This window comes from Acanthochromis polyacanthus, chromosome 17, assembly GCF_021347895.1.
Source record: "Acanthochromis polyacanthus isolate Apoly-LR-REF ecotype Palm Island chromosome 17, KAUST_Apoly_ChrSc, whole genome shotgun sequence".
Lineage (NCBI taxonomy): Eukaryota > Metazoa > Chordata > Actinopteri > Pomacentridae > Acanthochromis > Acanthochromis polyacanthus.
This window is the reverse complement of record NC_067129.1, coordinates 34402353-34423498: the sequence shown is the minus strand read 5'-3', so window position 1 is coordinate 34423498 and position 21146 is coordinate 34402353. Positions and strand designations below refer to the sequence as shown.

General features: G+C 37.2%; 1 protein-coding gene across 2 annotated transcripts in view; it reads left to right on the top strand.

Moving 5' to 3' along the window:
* Positions 1-10368: 10368 nt before the first annotated feature.
* Positions 10369-21146, top strand: part of mcama (melanoma cell adhesion molecule a) — a 118993-nt gene continuing 108215 nt past the window's right edge. For both annotated transcript variants that reach the window (XM_051937384.1, XM_051937383.1), the window contains exon 1: positions 10369-10509. In XM_051937384.1, the coding sequence (XP_051793344.1) occupies positions 10446-10509 (64 nt within the window). In that variant the 5' untranslated portion in view covers positions 10369-10445. The remainder of the gene's footprint in view (positions 10510-21146) is intronic.

Sequence of the window (21146 nt, the reverse complement as noted above, 5' to 3'; positions counted from 1 at the left end):
GTTAACAGTGAAGAGGGAGCTTAAACTGAAGGCACAAAAAACCCAAAAAAACATCAAGTAATGAGCCAAGGAGCAGAGGATTTTCAGTCAAAACTTGGCAGACGTGTAACAACACCGCTCATCTGAGTAAAATATGTTGGTATGACAAAGGATAAACGGTAAAGGTTTTTTGAAAAAACAAAACAAAGTAATTTTTCAGCAGCTTTGCAGTTCAAAATAAATACAGTAAAAACTTGGAAAGGTATTATTTTATGAAAATACAGTAATTTTTCATGATTAAAATACATTTTCTAGCTGTATTCTCACCTTATGTGTGAATTTTTTTGGGGCATTTTTGTGTTCTTTAATGCTTAATACATGTCTAAACATTATATTCTCTCCATTATATGATGATAATACACATGAGAGAGCTTGGTCTCTCATTCAACAGCCTACCTAAAGTTACATATGCACAACTTGTCCCTACATTTCTGTTTAATTTAGTTATTACTATTTGCGTCTATTTTTTTAGAAGCTACTATCGGATTAACCTTGATTTTAAGCTTCATAGTTTAAATAAAAAGTTTTTTAAAAGTGAAATGAAATCATCTGGTTTCTTAGAATAATTTCACATTAGACATGTGAATTAAAATTATTTTTGTCTTTTTTACTGATATAAAAAAACTTAAGAAAAAATCACATGAAATGAATCTGTTTTATCATATTCTAATTTAAATGACTTCACACTGGCATTGTTTGTTCGCCACTTGTCCATCTCAACCTTAATTATGCTTCTTTTTCCACCATGTTCAATTTAGTTTATTGAATTTTATTTATTTATTTTTGTTTCTGTTCCTACCTACTTTGTAAAGCGTCTGAGTGTCTTGAAATGTGCTATGTAAGTAATAATAATAACAACAGTAATAATAATACTAACAACAATTATCATTATTGTTATATAATAAGAAAAACAACAATAATCATAATCATAATATATTATATTATATTATATTATGTACATAATATAATATAATCATATAATTAATTAATAATAATAAAAAATGATTATAATAGTATTATTAATTATAATTAATCATATTAAATAACAACAATAATAATAATAATAATAATAATAATAATAATTATTATTATTATTATTATCATTATTATTATCACCAGTAGACAGTGCATGGTGCAGTGTAACATTGATACAGAACCGTGATCTTTGATTAGGGAGGATGTTGGAGGATGTTGGAGGATGTTGGGGTTGATGGACAGAGTAACAAAATGTTTTCTGACTGTTTCCTTTTCTTCAGCTGCAATCACGATTGTCTCCAAAATCTAAACACGTAATTCATGAAAAAACCACAGAAACAACTTTCCCTCATTTAAACGAACCATTTAATTTACCCAAAAACCAAAACATCTCCTTAATCCTATTCCTGTTTCTTGTCGGTTTGTTTTTGGTTACATCCAAGCAGACCTAAACTCAGCAGCGTCGGACCAGAAGCTGTTTTATTTTTGAACAAGTGGTTTGTAAATGCAAACATGTGTCACTCCGAAGCACGACAGCAGATTTAGTCCTTTAAAGTGGTGAACTCGGGTGGCCTGATAGCCTGGCAGATGTTTTCAGGATTCTTCACGGCTCCCTTTCCCCAAATTTTCTGTCTGTCAGATTTTATATAAATAATGCAAAATAAGAAATCCATTTTACTTCCAGAGCAGTTCAGAAGCTGCTATTGTGGATCTGGAGACTCATAGATGTGATAAAAGGAATCAGTTAGACAGAAAGTGTGTTTAAATTTTCACCAACAATCCTGAGAGGTTTTAAAGCTCAGCGGAGCTCTGAGCTTCTATTCTTCGGTGACAGGGGGAACTGGGGCAGCTTCAGGCCGAGGTGGAAAGAGCTGCTTCTGGTTTTAACGAAGGAGAAAATGTGTGGGCTGACTGGAGGAGGAAAAAGAAGAAAAAAAAGAAGAAACAGAGGCCTGGTGGGAATCAGCTCCTGAGCAAAGGGGGAAGATAGACGGTTCCTCCACTGAACTTGGCTTATATCCAAACCAAACGTTCCCTGATATGAGGAGAAAGATAGACTTTAGTGCAGCTGCTGCCGTCGCCTTTTCAGCATGAAGCTCAAATTAGGTTCATTTTGAGTCGACCGAGAGTGATTGAGTCCTGATTTATAGGAAGAAGGTGTTGCCCTGTAGATTAAAATCAGGAAATGGAGGTCATTCTGTCCCCATGAATCAGTCCAGATGATTGCCCATCAAAAAAATAGTTATTCAATTTAAGGGGTAAATACACCACAAATACAGGTCTTATTAGTGAATAATTAGCCTTTTCTTTTGAAATATTGTCTGATTTCTTCTCATCAGGCCTCAAATCCTTCGATTAGGAGGTTAAAATTCTCAGAAAGTCACATGTGCACATGTCGGACTAGATAATACTTCACTTTTGAGGCCAGTGCATTTCAAACAGAAAGTTGCAACATGCACAAAGATGTTTATTTGTGATGTTTCAGGGTAGACTTTCATCAGGCAAATGGCTTGCTCCAAAGAAAAGTCACAGCTAAATGAGATGTGGCTGTAACTACACACTATAGGATGAAAATAACTGCTAAATATTATGGAATAGGTTGTTGTGTTCCAGTTTGACACAGGAAAATTAATACATCTATGCAATGTACTATGAAAAAGTAAGATTTAATGCCCATACAGTGGCACTGCAAATGACATTATTTAATGTAGTGTTTTGGGTGGAACGAACCTTTAAAATCATAAATCAGAGAAGCATTATATTATTTTATTTTTCTTCATAGAGGAATTACTGCATACCTTTAAAACTATTCAGTACTGGGTACTTCTGTTGGAATAAATCTTTAAAATCATAGGTACTGGGGAAATGTAGTATAAAGGGTGGAGTAAACCTTTAACACTACAAATCACAGGCCAAATACTCTGAAAATGTAGTATTTTGGGTGGAAGGAACCTTTAAAACCATAAATCAGATAAACATTATATTATTTTTTCCTGCATAGAGGAATTTTTGGTCAAAACAAAAATCTCCAACACCAAAATGATAAGAACTGAGAACAAAAAACAAAAATACTATATATATACATATATACATATACATATACATATACATATATATCGGGCTTTGCAAAAGTTCTGTTACACTCAATTTCGTGATCCTTAGAGACGTTTACATGTCAGAGTGAAAAATTCCAACTGAAAGTTCTACCTTATAGGCAGGTGTCATTGATACAAATTTGTTCTCCAGTGGAGAGACTCAAGAATGGTGAAGATCTTTCAGGGCTTCACCATTCTTGAGCCTCTCCACGACTCTGTGGACTTCCATCTTGATACAACTTCACCGGAATTTTTCACTCCAACATGTAAACGTCTGTAAAGATCATGAAACCGAGTGTAACAGAACTTTTGCAAAGCCCGATATATATATATATATATACATATATATATACATATATATATGTGTGTGTGTGTGTGTGTATATATATATATATATACACACACACACACACACACACACACACACACACATATATATATATATATATATATATATAAAACCAGTTGTGTCAATTGGAGTTTAATTTTCTCAAGCATATAAGCTAGTTTTGTTTATCAAAAGGGTCAGAAATAACAATTTTCCTACAAATAAGTTTCACAAATTCATTGCCTTGGTTGACTGACGGCCCTGAATTTTGTTCGTTTTGCAGGTATTTGGTCATTAATCAAATTACTGGCAGAAGATTGAGGTTGTTGGAGGATAGCTAAACTCAGATTCATTAGTCCTTTGGGGAGCATGAATAGAGTGCGGTGAAAAAGTATTTGCCCCCCAACAGAAATCTTGTATTTTTGCATATTTGCCACACTAAAATGTTCCAGATCATCAAACTAATGTTTATATTTCCTGAATGTTATACAGAGATAACCCACAAATTATTGCAGATTTATTGAAAACCTGAATCCAGTAATCTGTAACCTCTATACCAACTGATCAACCAACCAGCCATCAGACCGACTGAACGACTGACCATCTGACTAATGAACTATCCAGCCAATGAACCAAATATTCGATCGACCAACTGGCAAACCAACTGAACACCTAACCAACCGACCAACTGACCAACTAACCGAATGACCAACCAATCAACCAACTATCCAACCAACCGACTAACCAACCGACCACCCACCAAAATCTTGTATTTTTGCTTATTTCCCACAATTAAATGTTCAAGATCATGAAACTAATATTTATATATACTGGATGTTATACAGAGATAACCCATAAATTATTGCAGATTCATTGAAAATCTGTATCACCCTTCTGGAAAAGTAATTGCCACCCTGAACCTAGCAACTGGTCGGACCACCCTAAAATGACTTGAATGATCTGAAACATTTACATGTGACAAATATGAAAAAATTCAAGCTTTCTGCAGGTGAATCAGAACTATTTTTGCTTCTGGATGTGCAGCCTGCTGGTGATTTATGTCTAGAAGGGTCACGGTGCACACAATGCTTTATTCCTCTACTTTATGTCTGGAGGTTCTTTCCGGTAAACCTATATCTGGCTGTCAGTGTTCTGCAGCTATAAGATTTTCAACTCCGTGTCTAATGTGCGTGTTGTGTCCACAGCTCACGTATGATGGAAGTCGGACAGCTGGATGGTTGACTCCAGGAAGCGTTTCTGCTGCAGCTGTTGGCCGAGGTGACCCCCAGTAAGTGATTAAAGCACGGGGAACCTGCTTCATTGTAAGACGCTCTGAGCATCCAAACCGGCTGTTTTTTCTACCCCCAGTCTGAAAGATAGACTTTTATTATCATCTGTGCTGCTTCTCAATGGTAAGAATATTAATTGGACCACCTGTTTCTTGGAGTAAACGTGTTGGCGGAAAAAAAAGATGAGAAAAACTAGTATTCAGACGGTTGCTAAGGTGTGCTCGGTGATGAAAAATGGTTGCTATGGTCATTGTTAGGGAGTTGATCATTTAGAACTTTTGACGTGAGTAGATCTTGGATTATATGGCTGTGAGGAATCATTTTGTGGTGACTGAATAGTAAAATTAATTGCTCCTTCATAGAGCAGACAAGTGCTTCCAAAGACAAAATCGACACACAATCCCAACAAAGTAATCTTTATCACTTTCTAAACAAGGTGACAATGAATAATTCATAGAAAGACACAGTTTAACCGAAGACAAATGAGGAAATTGCTCAATTCCAAGCAAAGAAAGCTAAATTAGGTCATGAAAACATCAGTAAAGCGGCTTGAGAAAGGGTTAAAAAGGCTAGCATGACTGTAAAACAACGAGGTACCCAGACTTTGGTGAGTCTATGGAGTCTTGAGATGGTTTTTAAACATGTCTGCAGACCTGAAGTCCAAAACAAAAGCTCTAAAGTTACAGTAGGTTCATGAAGATCAAGACCAGCGGATCTTACAGGGCAGCGTTTCCTCCTTCCACAGCTACCTGACAACCATACACTGGTCTGATTGATCAGAAACTCAGCAGGTATCTGTATTTTTTAAAAACACGTCCTCTCCATGTGGATATTGTTGTGAAAAGTGGTGTTAGCAGTGAGTAGAAGTCTTCAACTACCTGCTGTCTCACTCAATCAGCAACAAGCAAACAAACACTAAGCTGCTGTCTCTGCAGTCACAGCTAAGCGTCAACACTTTTGCCCACAGAGGTGAAAACAACACCAGGACGGTAGTTCACAGCATGTCATTAACATTTCTTGACACTCAAACTCTATGATGGGACACCTTGAACCTCAACACCTGGGAAACATGGTTATATGGGCTCCTAAAGGGTTGATCCTTGTCACAATACCTGTTGTAAACTAAAGTTATCACGACTTTAAAGATTCTTTCCAGTTAAAATCAAGCTTTTTACCTTATTAACATGTCCATAGTTTGCTTTTTCAAATGCTGGAAGACAAATCAAAAGGAAAGTAATCATTCATTTGATCATTTTTACCGTAAAGGTGTAGTATACTATTGACAGAGATTCAGTCAGCCAAGGTTTCCAATCTGTCAACCTGTCGGGTGGAACTTTCTGTCTCATCTTCAGAATCATTTCATGGAAACTTGTGTGACTGAGTGAGAGGTGGAGGATTGACTGACAAGACTCTCATTACATGGCGACTGAGACATTTCAATTCAAATAAGTCATTATAGTGGAAATATTGAGTTTTTTCCAATATTTGAATCCAAATTTTCACAATTTGTTGGTTCAACAAACCAAGCTATCTGAAGAGTCACTTGGAGTTTGTGATGTTTTTTTCATTTTTTATGGTATTTTGCAGACATAAATATTGATTAATTGTAGAAATAATCAACAGATTACTTGGTTATGCAGATAATTCTTAGCTGTATCCCTGTTTGGTAAAAGATGAGAAAATAATGAAGCCACTGAGGTCTTCAGAAGGAGATTAATGGTAATATGCATGTGTTTACATGAGCACTACCTTTTTTTATGTGGACTTTTTTGTAGTGTGAAGGAGTGATCAACTTAAATCAGAGGAAATGTATATATCTTACATGGACTCTGTGCTATAGTCTCTCTATTGCAATCCTAAGCACTGTACCAAGTAAATCCATTTTTATCTTTTACTGTAGGTCTTTTGAAATGCAGCAAGTTACTTTTAAAGATGCCCTCCAGTGAAAATCAAGCTTTTCACCATGTTAACATGCCCATAGTTTGGTTCTTCACATGCTGGAAGACAAATCAAAAGGAAAATAATCAGTCAGTTGATCATTTGTACCTTGAAAGTGGAATACACTATTAATAGAGATTTAGACGTTTCCGATCTGTCAACCTGCAGGGTAGAACTTTCTGTATCATTGTTCTTCAGAATTGGTTCATGGTTCATGGGAACTTGTATGACTGAGTGAGAGATGAAAGATTGATTAAAAAGACTCTCACTGCAACGCCTAACTCTCGCGATCTGCCAGATGCCTCATCTGAACAATCCTCACCCCAGTTTTGATGGTTCTTTAGGGGATCTTCAAAGACCTGTTTGCAGAAATAGACTGCAAAGAACCTCTTGCTGAGCTTTTAGCTCCTGTTAGCGCTTTCTATTTTTCTGTGTGTTGTCTTCCGGTTACTGGCCAGTTTGCAAAAAACATTTTAGTCTTATGGTCAAAGAATGTTTTAAGGATATTTGTCACATCACATTTCAATGATATTTATAATTTTAAATAATGTTACTGTTAAAGTTGAACTAAGATGAACATTTTAACATTCAGAGGATGCTTGAAGGACGTTGTCAGATTATGTTTCGGAATAAAAAATGAACCAACATTCAGAAAATGCTGTCAAGACTTTCTCGTGACCTCTAAAGACGGTATGTTTTTTATGCAACATTCCTGTAATGTGACACATTAACAACAGTAGAACATTTTGCCAGTAATGTTTTGAGGATGTTGCTGTTGAGAATGTTTTTCTGTAAAATGTTCCCACAATGTTACATGCTAATAAAGAAGGACATTCTCAATACAACATTTGGATCATGTTTAAAGAACATTTTAGATACTAAAATAAAATTTGCAGCTGAAATGACTAGAACACTGTTGAGGTTCTCTGGGGAACTTGAAATAGCTCTACTGTGACCTTATTGATAAGAACCATTTTTAGCTCCAGTTAGCACCTTTATTTGTGCGTTTTATGCTAAGAACATTTAAAGGATATTTAGCATTTCAAGTAATGTTTCTATGAGATGAAAAGTGAACTAAGATGGAATATTTTAACATTCAGAGGATGCTTGGAGAACGTTGTCAGGTTATGTTTCAGGATAAAAGAAGAACCAACATTCAGAAAATATTTTCAAGATTTTCTTGCAGTAAAAAAATGACAGAATGTTTTTTATAAAACGTTCCTGTAATGTGACACTTTAACAACGGTGTAATGTTCTCAGGATGTATGTGATGTTGTCATTGAGAACGTTACTAGAACTTTACAGAAGTTTTTAGCGACAAAAATTTTTCGTTTGAGACTCTCTGGGGAACTGAAGATGGTTCTACCGTGAAGAACCATTTATTTGGACCAGTTAGCACCTGTATTTGTCTGAGTGTGCAGTTTCCGAACTTAATGCAAAGAACATTTTAAGGATGTTTTTGATTTCAAATAATGTTGGTATCAACAAGTCCTCCAACTCATACGACCACATAGGTCGTATGTAACGTGCACCGGAATACGACACATGAGAGCGTATTTACGTTAGCGCCCCTTCGGGGAAAAGGAACGCATTACAGGATTTAATTCCCGAAACGGCTTTTCCCTCGCAAAACGACTTTTTCCTCACTTTTGCAACACGGGTTTAGGGTTATGGTTAGGGTTAGGGATAGAGATAGGGATAGTGTTAGATAAAAGTTTGTTCATGGTGACGTTTCACCTGCGACACCGGAGTGTCGATATTTACTCACCCGCTAGATGTCGCTTAACATCAAAACGTAACACTCGGTCGTAATACAGACGTGTACAGATGACCTATGTGGTCGTTTTTTGTTTGAGGACAGGCTGGTTGGTATTATGAGGTTTAAAGTGAATGAACATAGAACGTTTTAACATTTAGAGAATGTTTGGAGAATGCTGTCAGATTATACTGTTCTGACAACAGAAGAACCAACATTCAAAAAATGTTTTTCAAGATGTTCTCAAGGCATCAAATGTTTTTAAATTTTTTATTTTATAAAACGTTCCTGTAATGTGACCCATTACCAATGGTGGAACATTTTGCCTGTAGTGTTCTGAGGATGTTTTGGGAATGACGCAGTCAAGATCGTTCTTCTGTAAAACGTTCCATGATAGCAAAGGAAGGACGTTCTCAACCCAGCATTTGAAAAATGTTTTAGGAACACTTTGGGAACTAAAACAAAACTTTCCTTTAAAAACATTACTGGAAGTTTGCAGAACTTTCTCTGAATGTTTTTGAAATTAACTATAATCTAGATGGGAGGTTTCGTGTGAAACTTAAGTGTTTTCTCAGTAGCATCACTGTTAGGAACCATTTTAGCTCCTGTTAGCTTCTTTATTTATCCCAGTGTGTGGCTTCCAGACTTTGTGCTAAGCTAACTGGCTGCTGGCTGTAGATATGTGCTATTAACCATTATCTGTGAAACATCAGCACTTTCCAAAATGTCTTGATGTGCGACTGAAAATGGAAAATGACATTTCAGACTCTTGTATAAACATACTTACAGCCTTCAAACCAGAAAGCAGTGAATACTCCCATGACATTACCAACAAGTTCCGAAAATAACAATAAAAAGCATATTTAATCTAACATTTGAAAAGCTTTTTGAGGATATTTAACATTTTAAATAAAGTTGCTACGAGGTTCAAGGGGAACTAAGACAGAATGTGGTCACCAGACTTTATGCTAAGCTAACTGGCTGCTTGCTGTAGACATGTGCTATCAGCCTCATCTGTGAAACATCAGCATTTCCCAAAATGTCTTTAAGCACAGTTGAGGATGGAAAATGACATTTCAAACCTTCAACCCAGTAAGCGGTGAATATTACCACATTACCTAGAAGTTCCAAAAATAACAATGAAAAGCATTTTTAATCTAACGTTTGGAGAACTTTTTAAGGATATTTAGCTTTTTAAATAAAGTTCCTACGAGGTTCAAGGGGAACTAAGACAGAACGTTTTAACTTCAGAGTCTGATCCATGATAATAGAAGAAGAGCCAACATTCAAAAATGGTTTCCAAGGGTTCTCGAGGCCTCGGAAGCCGTTTTATTTTATAAAATGTTCCTGTAATGTGACAGATGAACAATGACTGAAGATTTTGCCAGTAAAGTTCTGGGGATGTTGCCCTTTGAGAATGTCACTAGAACTTTTTTGCACTATAAACTTTTAATTGGCGGTTTTCTGTGGAACTAAATGTTTTCTCAGTTTTCTCAGCATCACTGTTAGGAACCATTTTAGTTCTTGATAGCCTCTTTATTTATTCCAGTGTGTGGTTTCCAGACTTTATGCTAAGCTAACTGGCTGCTTGCAGTAGATATGCGCTATCAGCCTCATCTGTGAAACATTAGCATTTCCCAAAATGTCTTTAAGCACAGCCGAGGATGGAAAATGACATTTCAGACTCTTGTATACATGGACTTAAAGCCTTGAAGCCACATTGGAGCAAATAAAGTGTCCTGGTTGAGCTGAATTCTGGGAACAACAGGCTGGCTGAGGCTCAAAGGTGCGGAGGTGAGATAAGGTCCGACCTTGAGGACTTTCTAGCGAGAAGAAATGTGCTCTGTGTGAATTTGTTGCAGCAAAAAACACCGATAAGCTGCCTCCCGCACACAATGGGAGGACCCAGGAGCAGACTGAGCTTTAATGCAGCCTCCCCCTCCTCTTCATCCTCCTCCTCCTCCTTCTAACTTCTCGTCGACGCAGCGCTCGGCTCAGTTTGTTTTGGACTGCGTACGGAGAACATGTCTGTCCTGCACGGAGCTTTTCTACCCATCTTCGTCCATGTGTGCCTGCTCAACTGGAGCGGTGAGTTAAACCACATTTAAAACATCCTTTTGTGCCTTTTTTTTTCTATATACAGAAAAACTTGAGTGGCGGTTTATTCGAGTTTGAATGAGAAGAACATGCGGCTTTTCTCGGATGCTTTCCAAAGCGTGTTTCTGCCTGTGAGCGCTCATATGTGCCACGAATTTGACATCTTTTCCTTATTTAACTGTCAATTTTCACATATTTTCGATCAAAAAATGTTCCCTAAATGCGTGAAGGTGTAATTAATTACTGCGTAATTGATGCTGCTAATTAACAGAGCGTGTTGTGGAGGTCTGGAGGAGTTATTAAAGGTTTAACGTGGACATCTGAAGGACCACAGCAGTCAGTTTTAGAGGAGTCCAGCCAGGAGACCGACCGCTTCTGAGATGGTTTTCATCAGTTAAACCACACAGTAAAATCACAAGAGGCTGGTTTTTGCGCACAGGACACTTCTAGTGTCTGTATTTCCTTCTCTTGTCTTTATGAGAACCAGATTGTGGATATTTCTTGCAAAGTTGTGGCTTCTTTTTCTCAAGGAGATATAAAGATATGAAGTCGTGCGTGGATTCCTTGTATTTTAGGGCTGCAGTTAAGTTTCATTTATTCACCAGTCTGCAGAAAACATCCACATTTGTAGTTAAAATTGTGAAAAAATGCGCTTCATAGCTCCTCAGAGTTCAAGCTTTTATGTTGCGATGGCTTGTTTCTTGTGATCTAGAGACCAAAAATCCAAAGGTTTTCAACTAGTGATAATTTAAATGAGAAGGAAGCAGTTATAGTTGAGGAACTGGTTAATTAACTGGTTGTTTAACTTTAGTTTATAATCAGATAATGTGAAGACAGAGTTGAATCTACCCGAGTAATGCTGATTAGAGTTGGAAAAAAAAACCCAAATGTATCCACAGACAGAAGATTAATTAACTCTTTTTGACAGTTTCATGCTTTTTTTCTGCAAATACCAGATATTTTGGGCTCTGGGTTATCAGTGGAGCAGTTGAAGTCATTGTTGACTGAGTTATTTTGGGCGTTGACCTGATTGCAAAGGCAGCACCATCACCTTGGTGTAACCTGATGTGCCCTTATCTTCCCAAGTCAAACACTCAGTCGTTGAACTAAGCCGTAACCTTAAGCCTCCTGAAGCTTCCTAAAAGAAAAACTCACCAGAGACTCATGTCAAAACTTTACATCAGAAATAATCATGTTTTCAGCCTGGTACAAAGGTGGCTTTAGTCTCTATTACTAATTTCCCAGGGGTTCATTTTTATGTAACTGACCAGTTTTAGTTGCATTAAGGCTGAAAATTCTGTGTAAATAAGGATGCGGTTGCTTTAATCGATGGTTGGATGGTGTCCATGTTCTGCCTCGGCTCCACCTTTTTGCTCGGTTTTGGATTTTCTTGGAGTCGGGAGGAGTCGGACCCCGCTGGAGTCACCAAAGCGAAACCCCAAGGTGACGTCACAAAGGGTTCCTCCATCTTTATGTACAGTCAATGGTTGAAAGTTGATCAGCAGAAAATCAAGTTTTCAGCAGAAATGTCTCGTGTTCGCTGGTTGCAGCTTGTCAAACGCGACAATTTGTTGATTTGGGGTTATGGATTTTGGTAAACGAGGACTGCTGCTTTGTCAAAATGTCAAGTTTGAGTGAATTTGAATGCAACTGTTTTGCTTAAAGTAACTCAGATGGTCTGTTGCACTAATAGACTGAGACAAATCAATTCAAATAGGTCGTTACAGTGAAAGTGTTTCATATTTTTCACGTTTGAATGTACATTTTCACAGTTTCTTTGAGTTTCTGGTTGTTTGTTTGACAAACCAAACTATCTGAAAAGTCATTTAGAGATAGTGATAGTTTTTTTTCATGGTTTTATGGTGTTTTATAGACAAAACGATGGACTGATTTTTGAAATAGCCAACAGATTTATGGTGGCTGCAGCACTGATTGGTAAAATGGGAAGTTAGTGGCAGCGAAGAAGTCTTCAGAAGTAGATTAACAGTAACATGCAAGTGTTTTTGTAAGCACTGCCTTTCATACTGGAATTCTCCTATTGTGAAGGAGTTAATTGAGATCTGAGGAAATGTCTCATATATGGACTACCCAGCTTGTTCCATCTTTAGTGTACAGTCGCAGGTCATTTGAAATAAGCAAGTTATGTTCGTCTGATTTGAATTTTATGAGTGCATGTGAAGGTACCGTTTTGAACTTTTTTAATCGATACATGATTGTGAAAGAGAAAAACTCCTCCTCGTAGCACCTCACAACAGGACAACACTCACTCTGCCCTGACCTCATCCCTCTATTTCCCATAAATCCCTGTTTTTTTTACCCCGGCAGCCTTGTCTTAATTGGGTTACCACTATTTAATCCTCATCTCCCCTCTACCTCCTCTGGAGATGCAGTAAAGCTGTCTGTTTCTGGATTAGGTCGCGGGTCGCCGGTAGAGACCTCTAAACCAAAACTGACCGGCTCCCTAATGGACCCTGAAGGGCACTTTACTCCAATACGATTTGCGGCTGAAAGCATCCGTCCTGCATGGAAATGAAGTCGCTCTGCGTACGAGCACAAACCCAAACACGCAGCTCGGTTGATGCATCGTACGCTATCGATCTCGGAGTTCATCAGTATGATGGTCATGTTGCGTTACAAGAATGGGGAAGTGGTCCGGGAAGCTCGGTGGGGCAGTAAATCTGAGCAGTGGAAGAGCTTTCATGATGACATTTACAGAACACAAAGTGGACGCGACGGACAGGCTTTTTTTTCCTCTTTTTTCCTTTAGCTCGTGGCATTATGAAACATTTTTAACCAAACAAGTTTTGATCCTTTTGTGCATTTGAAGCCTCTGACGGATCTTCAGTCAGTTTCTTTGTGTGCAGAATGTCTAAACACTGACAGACATCTCATAAGTAGATGTAAACCCAACATTAACTCTCTGTTTGGGAAAATTAGTGGTTTACATCTGTCACTTAATTAAACACACATCTACTTACATGGTTCACAAACCTGCAGTTCTGTTGGTGTTAATCAGCAGCATTTGATGTCTAACCCTCACTTTAAACACAATGTTTGGGGCGTGAAAAAAATAGAAATCAAGAAAACTTTATCTATTGCAACACCAACAATCCACGGCAGGCCTAGTGAAACATTGGGTAACTTTTTAGCCAATAATGAGGAAATGATTCACACTGACAACATCAATGAAACTCCAAAATCAACAATAAACCTGTTCAAAGAAGTATGTTGCAAGTTACAGCTCATTTACTGTGTCTTGAAGCACCAAAAATTATGAATGAAAAGGTTTGAGAATACCGATAGATGGAGCTTTGGATAGAAAACAGACATCAGCATTATTTTTTAACTTGAATTAACATCTCAAGGTGCTTCCAAGGTAGAAACAGAGCTCTTAAACTGAGTTTATTTGACTTTATGTACCATTCTCGCTTGGAAATTTTGTGCTGAAAATCAAGTTACTTACCTCATTTACATGTTCATATGGTGGTTTTTAAAAATATGTACACTAGAAGACATACCGTGACGGAAATATCTTAATAGACAGTCTCCAGAACATGGATTTATTCGTAAAAACGAAAGGAACCAATGCTGTCAACTTGCAGGGTTGGACTTTTCATGTCGTTATTTTTCTTCGGATTCGATTTTTGGTTCAAACATACAAATTTATTCCAATATTACAACTATTCATTATGAGTAGTTTTAACCCTTCTGTTGTCCTCATTTACGGGCACCAAAAAATATTGTTCCTTGTCTGAAAAAAAAATAAAAAATTCAGCAAAAAAAATCCCAAAATTTCTGAAAATTTGCAAAAACTTCAGGAAGAAAATTCCAATAATTCCTTAAAAAAAATTCCCTTAAAAGTTTTATTTTAAAAAAATCGCCCAAAATTGGCAAAACATTCTTGTAAATATTTTCAAAAAATGAGTAAAAATCTTCACCAAAAAAACCCTAAAAATATCTAAAGTGATTACATATATATATCAGTAAAACTTCTGATATTTTCTTTGAGAACATTCACATAAAAATCAACCAAAATTCAATGAAATTCGCTGGATTTTGGTTGATTTTATGTGAATGTTCTTAAAGAAACATTTTTAACATTTCTTTTTTTCCACCAGAAAATGTTCAAAGATGTTGAAAATGTGGGCATCAAAAGTTTTACTGTGAAAATATATTCTTTTTTCCACATTTTCAACTTTCAAACGAGTCAGTTTTGACCCACAAGATGACACAAGGATTAAGCCTTGAGTATTCTCCCTCGCGGACACGGATGAACATGTAGTTTTTGCTAAATTACTACTTTCTTCTCCACTGGGAGGATTTAGTTCCACAGATACTCAGTAGCTTTGCATCTACTGTTCCGTGCATAATAGCGATTAATCATTTTTCAATTAATTACTGTTTATAATTTAGCTCATTATAAATATACTAACTGATAAGCCAGATGATCGCATGTCAGGACATGTGTTGTACGCCTCCAGGTGGAGCTTCTTATAGGTCAGTTGGACTTCCATCAGTTCTGTGTTGGCAAGCAGAGAGCATTGTGGGAGTTTAGCCAGTAAAGTGCAACCATGAAAAAGTCTCCTGTGACGATTAATGACTGCTGGTTAGAGCTTTCATGTTTTCCTGAAGCAGAAGTTTAATTCAGAGTCACTCAAAGCCAGAGGTGCAAACACTGCTGAACCAGTCACATCATGATGTCTTCAGGCTGCGTTTCATGCAAGCAATTATTCAGTTTTTTGTTGATAAGGCCAGCAGTTATCTGTTAAGGAAATGATTTCAAATTTGCATCCCCAGCACATGAACACGGCAGCATTGTAGGTTAGTTGGTGTGCAGGTTTCAGCTTGGATTCAGTTTTAGCAGACTTGAGCAGAAAACAAAGTTTACTGACACATACACTACTGTTCAAAAGTTTGGGGTCTCTTAGAAATGTCCTTTTTGTTGAAAGAAAAGCAGGTTTTTTTTCAATGAAGCTAACATTAAATGAATGATAAATCCAGTGTAGACATTGTTCATGTGGTAAATGACTATTCTAGCTGGAAACGTCTGATTCTTAATGGAATATCTCCATAGGGGTACAGAGGAACATTTCCAGCAACCATCACTCCTGTGTTCTAATGCTACATTCTGTTAGCTAATGGTGTTGAAAGGCTCATTGATGATTAGAAAACCCTTGTGCAGTTATGTTGGCACATGGATAAAAATGTGAGTTTTGATGGAAAACATGCAATTGTTTGGGTGACCACAAACTTTTGAACAGTAGTGTACATAAGGATACAGAAATCATAATACAGTGTTTGAGCGGTTGTAGGTGAGCTGGTGTTCTCGAGCTGCAGCAAGTTGTAGAGAGGACTTTATAGGTCTACATATATTACCGTTCAAAAGTTAAGATATTACCAATATCTAGACTGGATTTCATCCATCCATCCTCGATACACCGCTTTATCCTCACTAGGGTCACGGGGGGTGCTGGAGTCTATCCCAGCTGACTCGGGCGAAGGCAGGGGACACCCTGGACAGGTCACCAGTCTGTCGCAGGACCACATACACAGACGAACAATCACACTCGCATTCACACCTACGGGCAATTTAGAGTACTCAATTCACCTCAGCATATTTTTGGACTGTGGGAGGAAGCCGGAAGACTGGATTTCAGATTCATTTAATGTCAAATCTGCTTTCCTCCAAAAATAAGGACATTTCTAAGTGACCCCAAACTATTGAACAGTAGTGTATATAGGAGCTAATTGTCGCTTAGTTCGTTAAACAGGAACTAGTCTTCATCTAGTGAAGTGTTTGACCTGAAAAGATTTTGGACTGCTCAGTGGCTAGGTTGCTGCTGCTACTGGGAGTTGTTTGTTCCGTACTACTTGTTTGTAATTTATTGTGGAACATGTTTGAGGAATGACGAAGGAAAATAAATTGACCAAGTGTTCAACGGCAAGTTTTCTCAAACTTTGATTTATGGAAAGCATCAATCGGTCAATCCAGCTGGCTTCAAGTATCGACTTCTACAACTTATTCAAGGAATCAACGAGTTTAGAGTCACATCTGAGCTGTTTTAAAGCATTAAATGTAAACATGTAATTCTAATGTGCAGATGTGAGTTTTAAAGGGTTTCATCAATGACAGACTCGAGGTTTTAACCTTAGATTACGCACTTTGGGTTGACTATTCCTTTTCTGAATCTACAGAGAGAGCAAAACTGAAAATGTTTCACTGAGTCATTATGGCCTGTCAGACATAATTCAGGTTGGATTGTGCGTCTATGGTTCCTGACTCTCAGTGGTTAGTCTTTTCACCAGCATACTGTACGTACCAACACACTCCAGAAGAACTGAGCTGACTTCTTCTGGCTTTGACTGATGTAGAAACCGATGATGTTCTGGAGAAGGCCGACGTGTAAAAGTTGATCATTTAAACAACTTTGGTTCTATGTATTAAAGAACTGAAAGTGTTTGTTTGAGGCACATTCAGAACAGAAACTAAAGCTGTTTAGATGATTAAAGCTCACTACTTGGCTCAGAACTCACTTCCTTCTCGATGGACAGATGACGGTGACTGAAGTCATTTTGGGTTTTGCTTGCTCAGCATGAGGAGCACTTATATGTGAAATAAGCTTCAGACTTGTTTAGGAGTGACACTTTCTTAGTTCCAGCACAGTTTAAACATTAGTTTTGTTAAAATCTATACACAATAGGAGGACTGGGTGTGGTTAATTAGGGCAGAAAGTGACCAATGAAATTATTTATTGGTTGTTTGACATGAAATGATTAACAATTTTAGAATTTGAATCCTCAAATATAAGCATTGTATTCAATTTTTCTGATCATATAGCGTCACCAGTTGAATACTTTTGCAAAATGTCATATTAGTCAATCATGAAAATGAACACACAGGCTTTGGGAAATGGTTCAGGTTATTGTTCATTGTGTTCCATATAGATGTATTGATGAATAAATCAGATCCAGTGAGACTGAGAGTGATGAACTATTTCTTAAACTGCCAATCTTATAATTAAGATGTTGAAATAAGCCGACCACAAGGTCATATTGGAAGACATTTTTACTCCAGTATGAAAAGAAACTCTTAGAGCTGCAACTCTGCTGCAAGTCTGGGTGGTGTGTAACTGTTCAAGCATGAATGTTTGATTTAGTTTGTCGACTAGTTTTCTCCTTTTTGCATCAGATTCTGTTTGTATTTGCATTATGTTGAGGACAAGTTCATTGTCTTTAACCCTCGTGTCGTCCTGCGGGTCAAAATTGACCCGTTTTAAAGTTTGAAAATGTGGAAAACAAACATATTTTCACGGTGAAACTTCTGATGTCCACATTTTCAACATTTGTGGGAAATCTTTGAACATTTTTTGGCGGAAAAGAGAAATGCTAAAAATCTTTCTTTAAGAACATTCACATAAAAATCAACCAAAATCCAGCGAAATTCACTGGATTTTGGTTGATTTTATGTGAATGTTCTTAAAGAAATTATTAGAAGTTTTACTGACATAAATGTAATCACTTTAGATATTTTTAGGATTTTTTGGGAGATTTTTACTCATTTTTTGAAAAAATATTTGCAAAAATTTTCTTGCCAAATTCAGGGAATTTTTTTTAAAATAAAACTTTTACGGGAAATTTTCTTCCTGAAGCTTTTTCAAAATTTCAGAAATTTGGGGAATTTTTTTGCTGATTTTTTTTTTATCTTTGAGACAAGGAAACAATATTATTTGGTGCCTGTAAATGAGGACAACAGGAGGGTTAATTATGAGAAATGCGTTCTTTTTGGCATGTGAAGTAGCCGTGAAGCATCCAAACATGAGTCATGAGGCATCCCGTGGGTTCGGCCTCCTCTAGTAAATAATGGCCGGTCTCCCCGACCTCGTCTTCATCCGTCTGAGTGGCCCGATGCCTGGGAATGTCTGAACTCTGCTCGTCTGGATGCAGCACCAAGCGTGCAGCTGTTGGCTGCAGTTGTTCTTGTGGGATTAGTGCTTCTGGCTGAGTGATAGCCGGCCTCGACAGCCATATAATCTAATGCCCTGGCTCATTGTTTTCATTAAAGAGAGTGTGCTGTTTGATCCCGGTAGTATTCTAATGGCGCCTCGTTGCGGCGTTGGGCATCTGTACGCTAATTCAGCTAACGTTGTGAACAATCAGACGTCATACACTTCATTGCATTAAGTCTTTTCATTACTTTGATTATTTAAAGTTATCAGCTGTTGTTGACAGGTGTTTAACAGCGTTTGTTGGACGTCAACAAGTCAGGGGTCACGTCTTTTTTGTTGTGTTTTGTTAGATTTAGATTGTTGACTCTCTGCACCCCGAGGAGTTTGTTTTGTTGCTCCCGTCATATTTTTATTCACTGTGGGCTCATTTTTCACTCCAATATAAAGTCCTCACCTCTTTGGAAACTCAACAACCATGAGTAGAAGTAGAGAGAACTCAGAAGTGTCTTTTGTGTAGTAAGATGTAGTACCGAGAATCAGTAAAAAAGAAAAAAATAACAAAAAAGTTGAGTTTATTTCATTATTTAATGAAATAATTGCATAAAATAAGTATATAAAGAAGTAGAACTTTGTTTAAAGTGCCCACAGGTGTTACCAATACTGGGAAGAAGACGTGACTTTACTTGCTACAGATATTTAAGTATACTGACAGTCAATAGAAACTTTGAGGTAGAAATGTATGCAGAATTGTACTTGTAGGGGGGTTGTAATTATTCATTGTGGATTTACTGATGATCTAGTGCCCTGGTAGTTGAGATAATGATGAGTTGTCATTTTGTCATGATTCATTGCACATGGGTTGGTCACTTTGCAAAAGTGAACCAACTACACACCAAGCAATACTCAGTGAGTATCTGCACAATTTGAGAATGGGTTTGAAGGCCTATATAAAGGCCCAAAAAAGGCCACCATTGTTAGTCCAGTGAACAGCATCATGCCGCGTCTATCACATGAACAACGTCTCCGGACACTGGGTATGGTGGAGGCCGGTTTGAGCTACAGTGATGTAGCCAGGCGTATGGGCTGTTCCCAACCCACAATCAGAACCTGGTCCAAAGCATGCGCCGACGGATTGCTGCCTGCATCGAAGCAAATGGAGGCCATACTCGGTATTGACTGTTGTGACTTTGTGTTTGGCAGGTGCCGTTTTCTTTTGTGAAATTCTTTATTTTGAAATCATTCTTGAAACTTTAGATTTTTGTTTCTGTATGCCAATATGCTAAACAAATGATTCATAAGAAGAAAATCCAGTTTCGGGCTTCAAAATAAAAATTATGTTGAAAAATATGGTCTCAAAGTTTCTATTGACTGTCAGTGTATTTACTTTTTAACTTTTAATTTCTTGTCATACTTGTCCCCTGTCTGCTTTGTGTAAACACCGCCTGCAGTTCACCAAAACGTCCTTGAATTTCTGTCATGCAAGTGTTGGTCCCAGCGAAATCTTAGATGGCTTAGCAGTTGCACCAGAGAGCACAGAATTTTTTGTTTTTTTACAAAATTTGGTTTCTTTAAAGGGTAAATTTTTGGCTATTTTTTTCACTGACATGCTGAAAAAAGTGAGTTTGATTTAGCACCATGATTCTGAGCTTCAATGTAGTTACTTTTTTTAACAAAATTGCTCAGATGTGTAGTTCAAAGACCATCGGAAAGTTAAAAATACGAACATTCACTGTTTTTACTGCTTCTGGCTCTGATTAACGGTGTAATTTTGGAGATTTTTTAAAAAGACAACTTGCCGTTTAAACCTGCTTTAAGGTTCTAAGGGTTAAAATAGTTGCTAAAACTTATGGAAAGTGTTATTTTTGTGAAATATCGAAAAGCCAGTGCTTTGATTTTTGTTTCTTTTAAAACGCTTATGATCATTTGGAAGTGACAGGATTAAATCTGCTTTTTCTCTGCCAACAAAAAGCATTTTGTGTAGACAGTTTTGTTATTTGCTGCTTCAGTATGCGGTTTAAAGCCTGAAGATTCGAGGCATGTTTTCAGAAATCAAAGCTGTAGCTGTTTCTGTAGCAGGAGCAGAGCTGACATCCAGCCTTAAGCCCAAACTCAGGCGTTTTCTGAGGCCTCGTCTTGCATGTTTAGCGGCTGGTTGATGTCGAAGCGGGATTTATCTCCAACAGCTGCTTCTGTAGTTTGATCCTCAGCCTTCTGATGAAAAACGTTTAAAAAAAAAGTCTGAGATGACATCCTCAAAGGTCTGGTTTTGTCCACAACCCAAAGATATTCAGTTTAAAGTCATAAAGGAGGAAAAAACAAAAAAAATATTCGTATTTTAGAAGCTGGAATTGGAGAATTTTCCCCATTTTTTCTGTAAAAAATGTATCAAATTGAGTAAGTTAATCAATCGATTGTTTTCTCGCTTAACTGATTCATTTTTTTGTGACAAAATAGTCACAAAATACTAAAAAATTTACAAAAAACAACAACAAAAGTCCAAGATGACATCCTCAAGGATCTTGTTTTGTCCACAACCCAGATACTCAGTTTAAAGTCATAGAGGAGGACAAAAAAATTAAAATGCTCAAATTTTAGAAGCTGGAATTGGAGAACTTTCACTTTTTTTCTGTAAAAAAAAAATTATCAAATTGAGTCAATTAATCAATCAATTGTTTTCTCCAT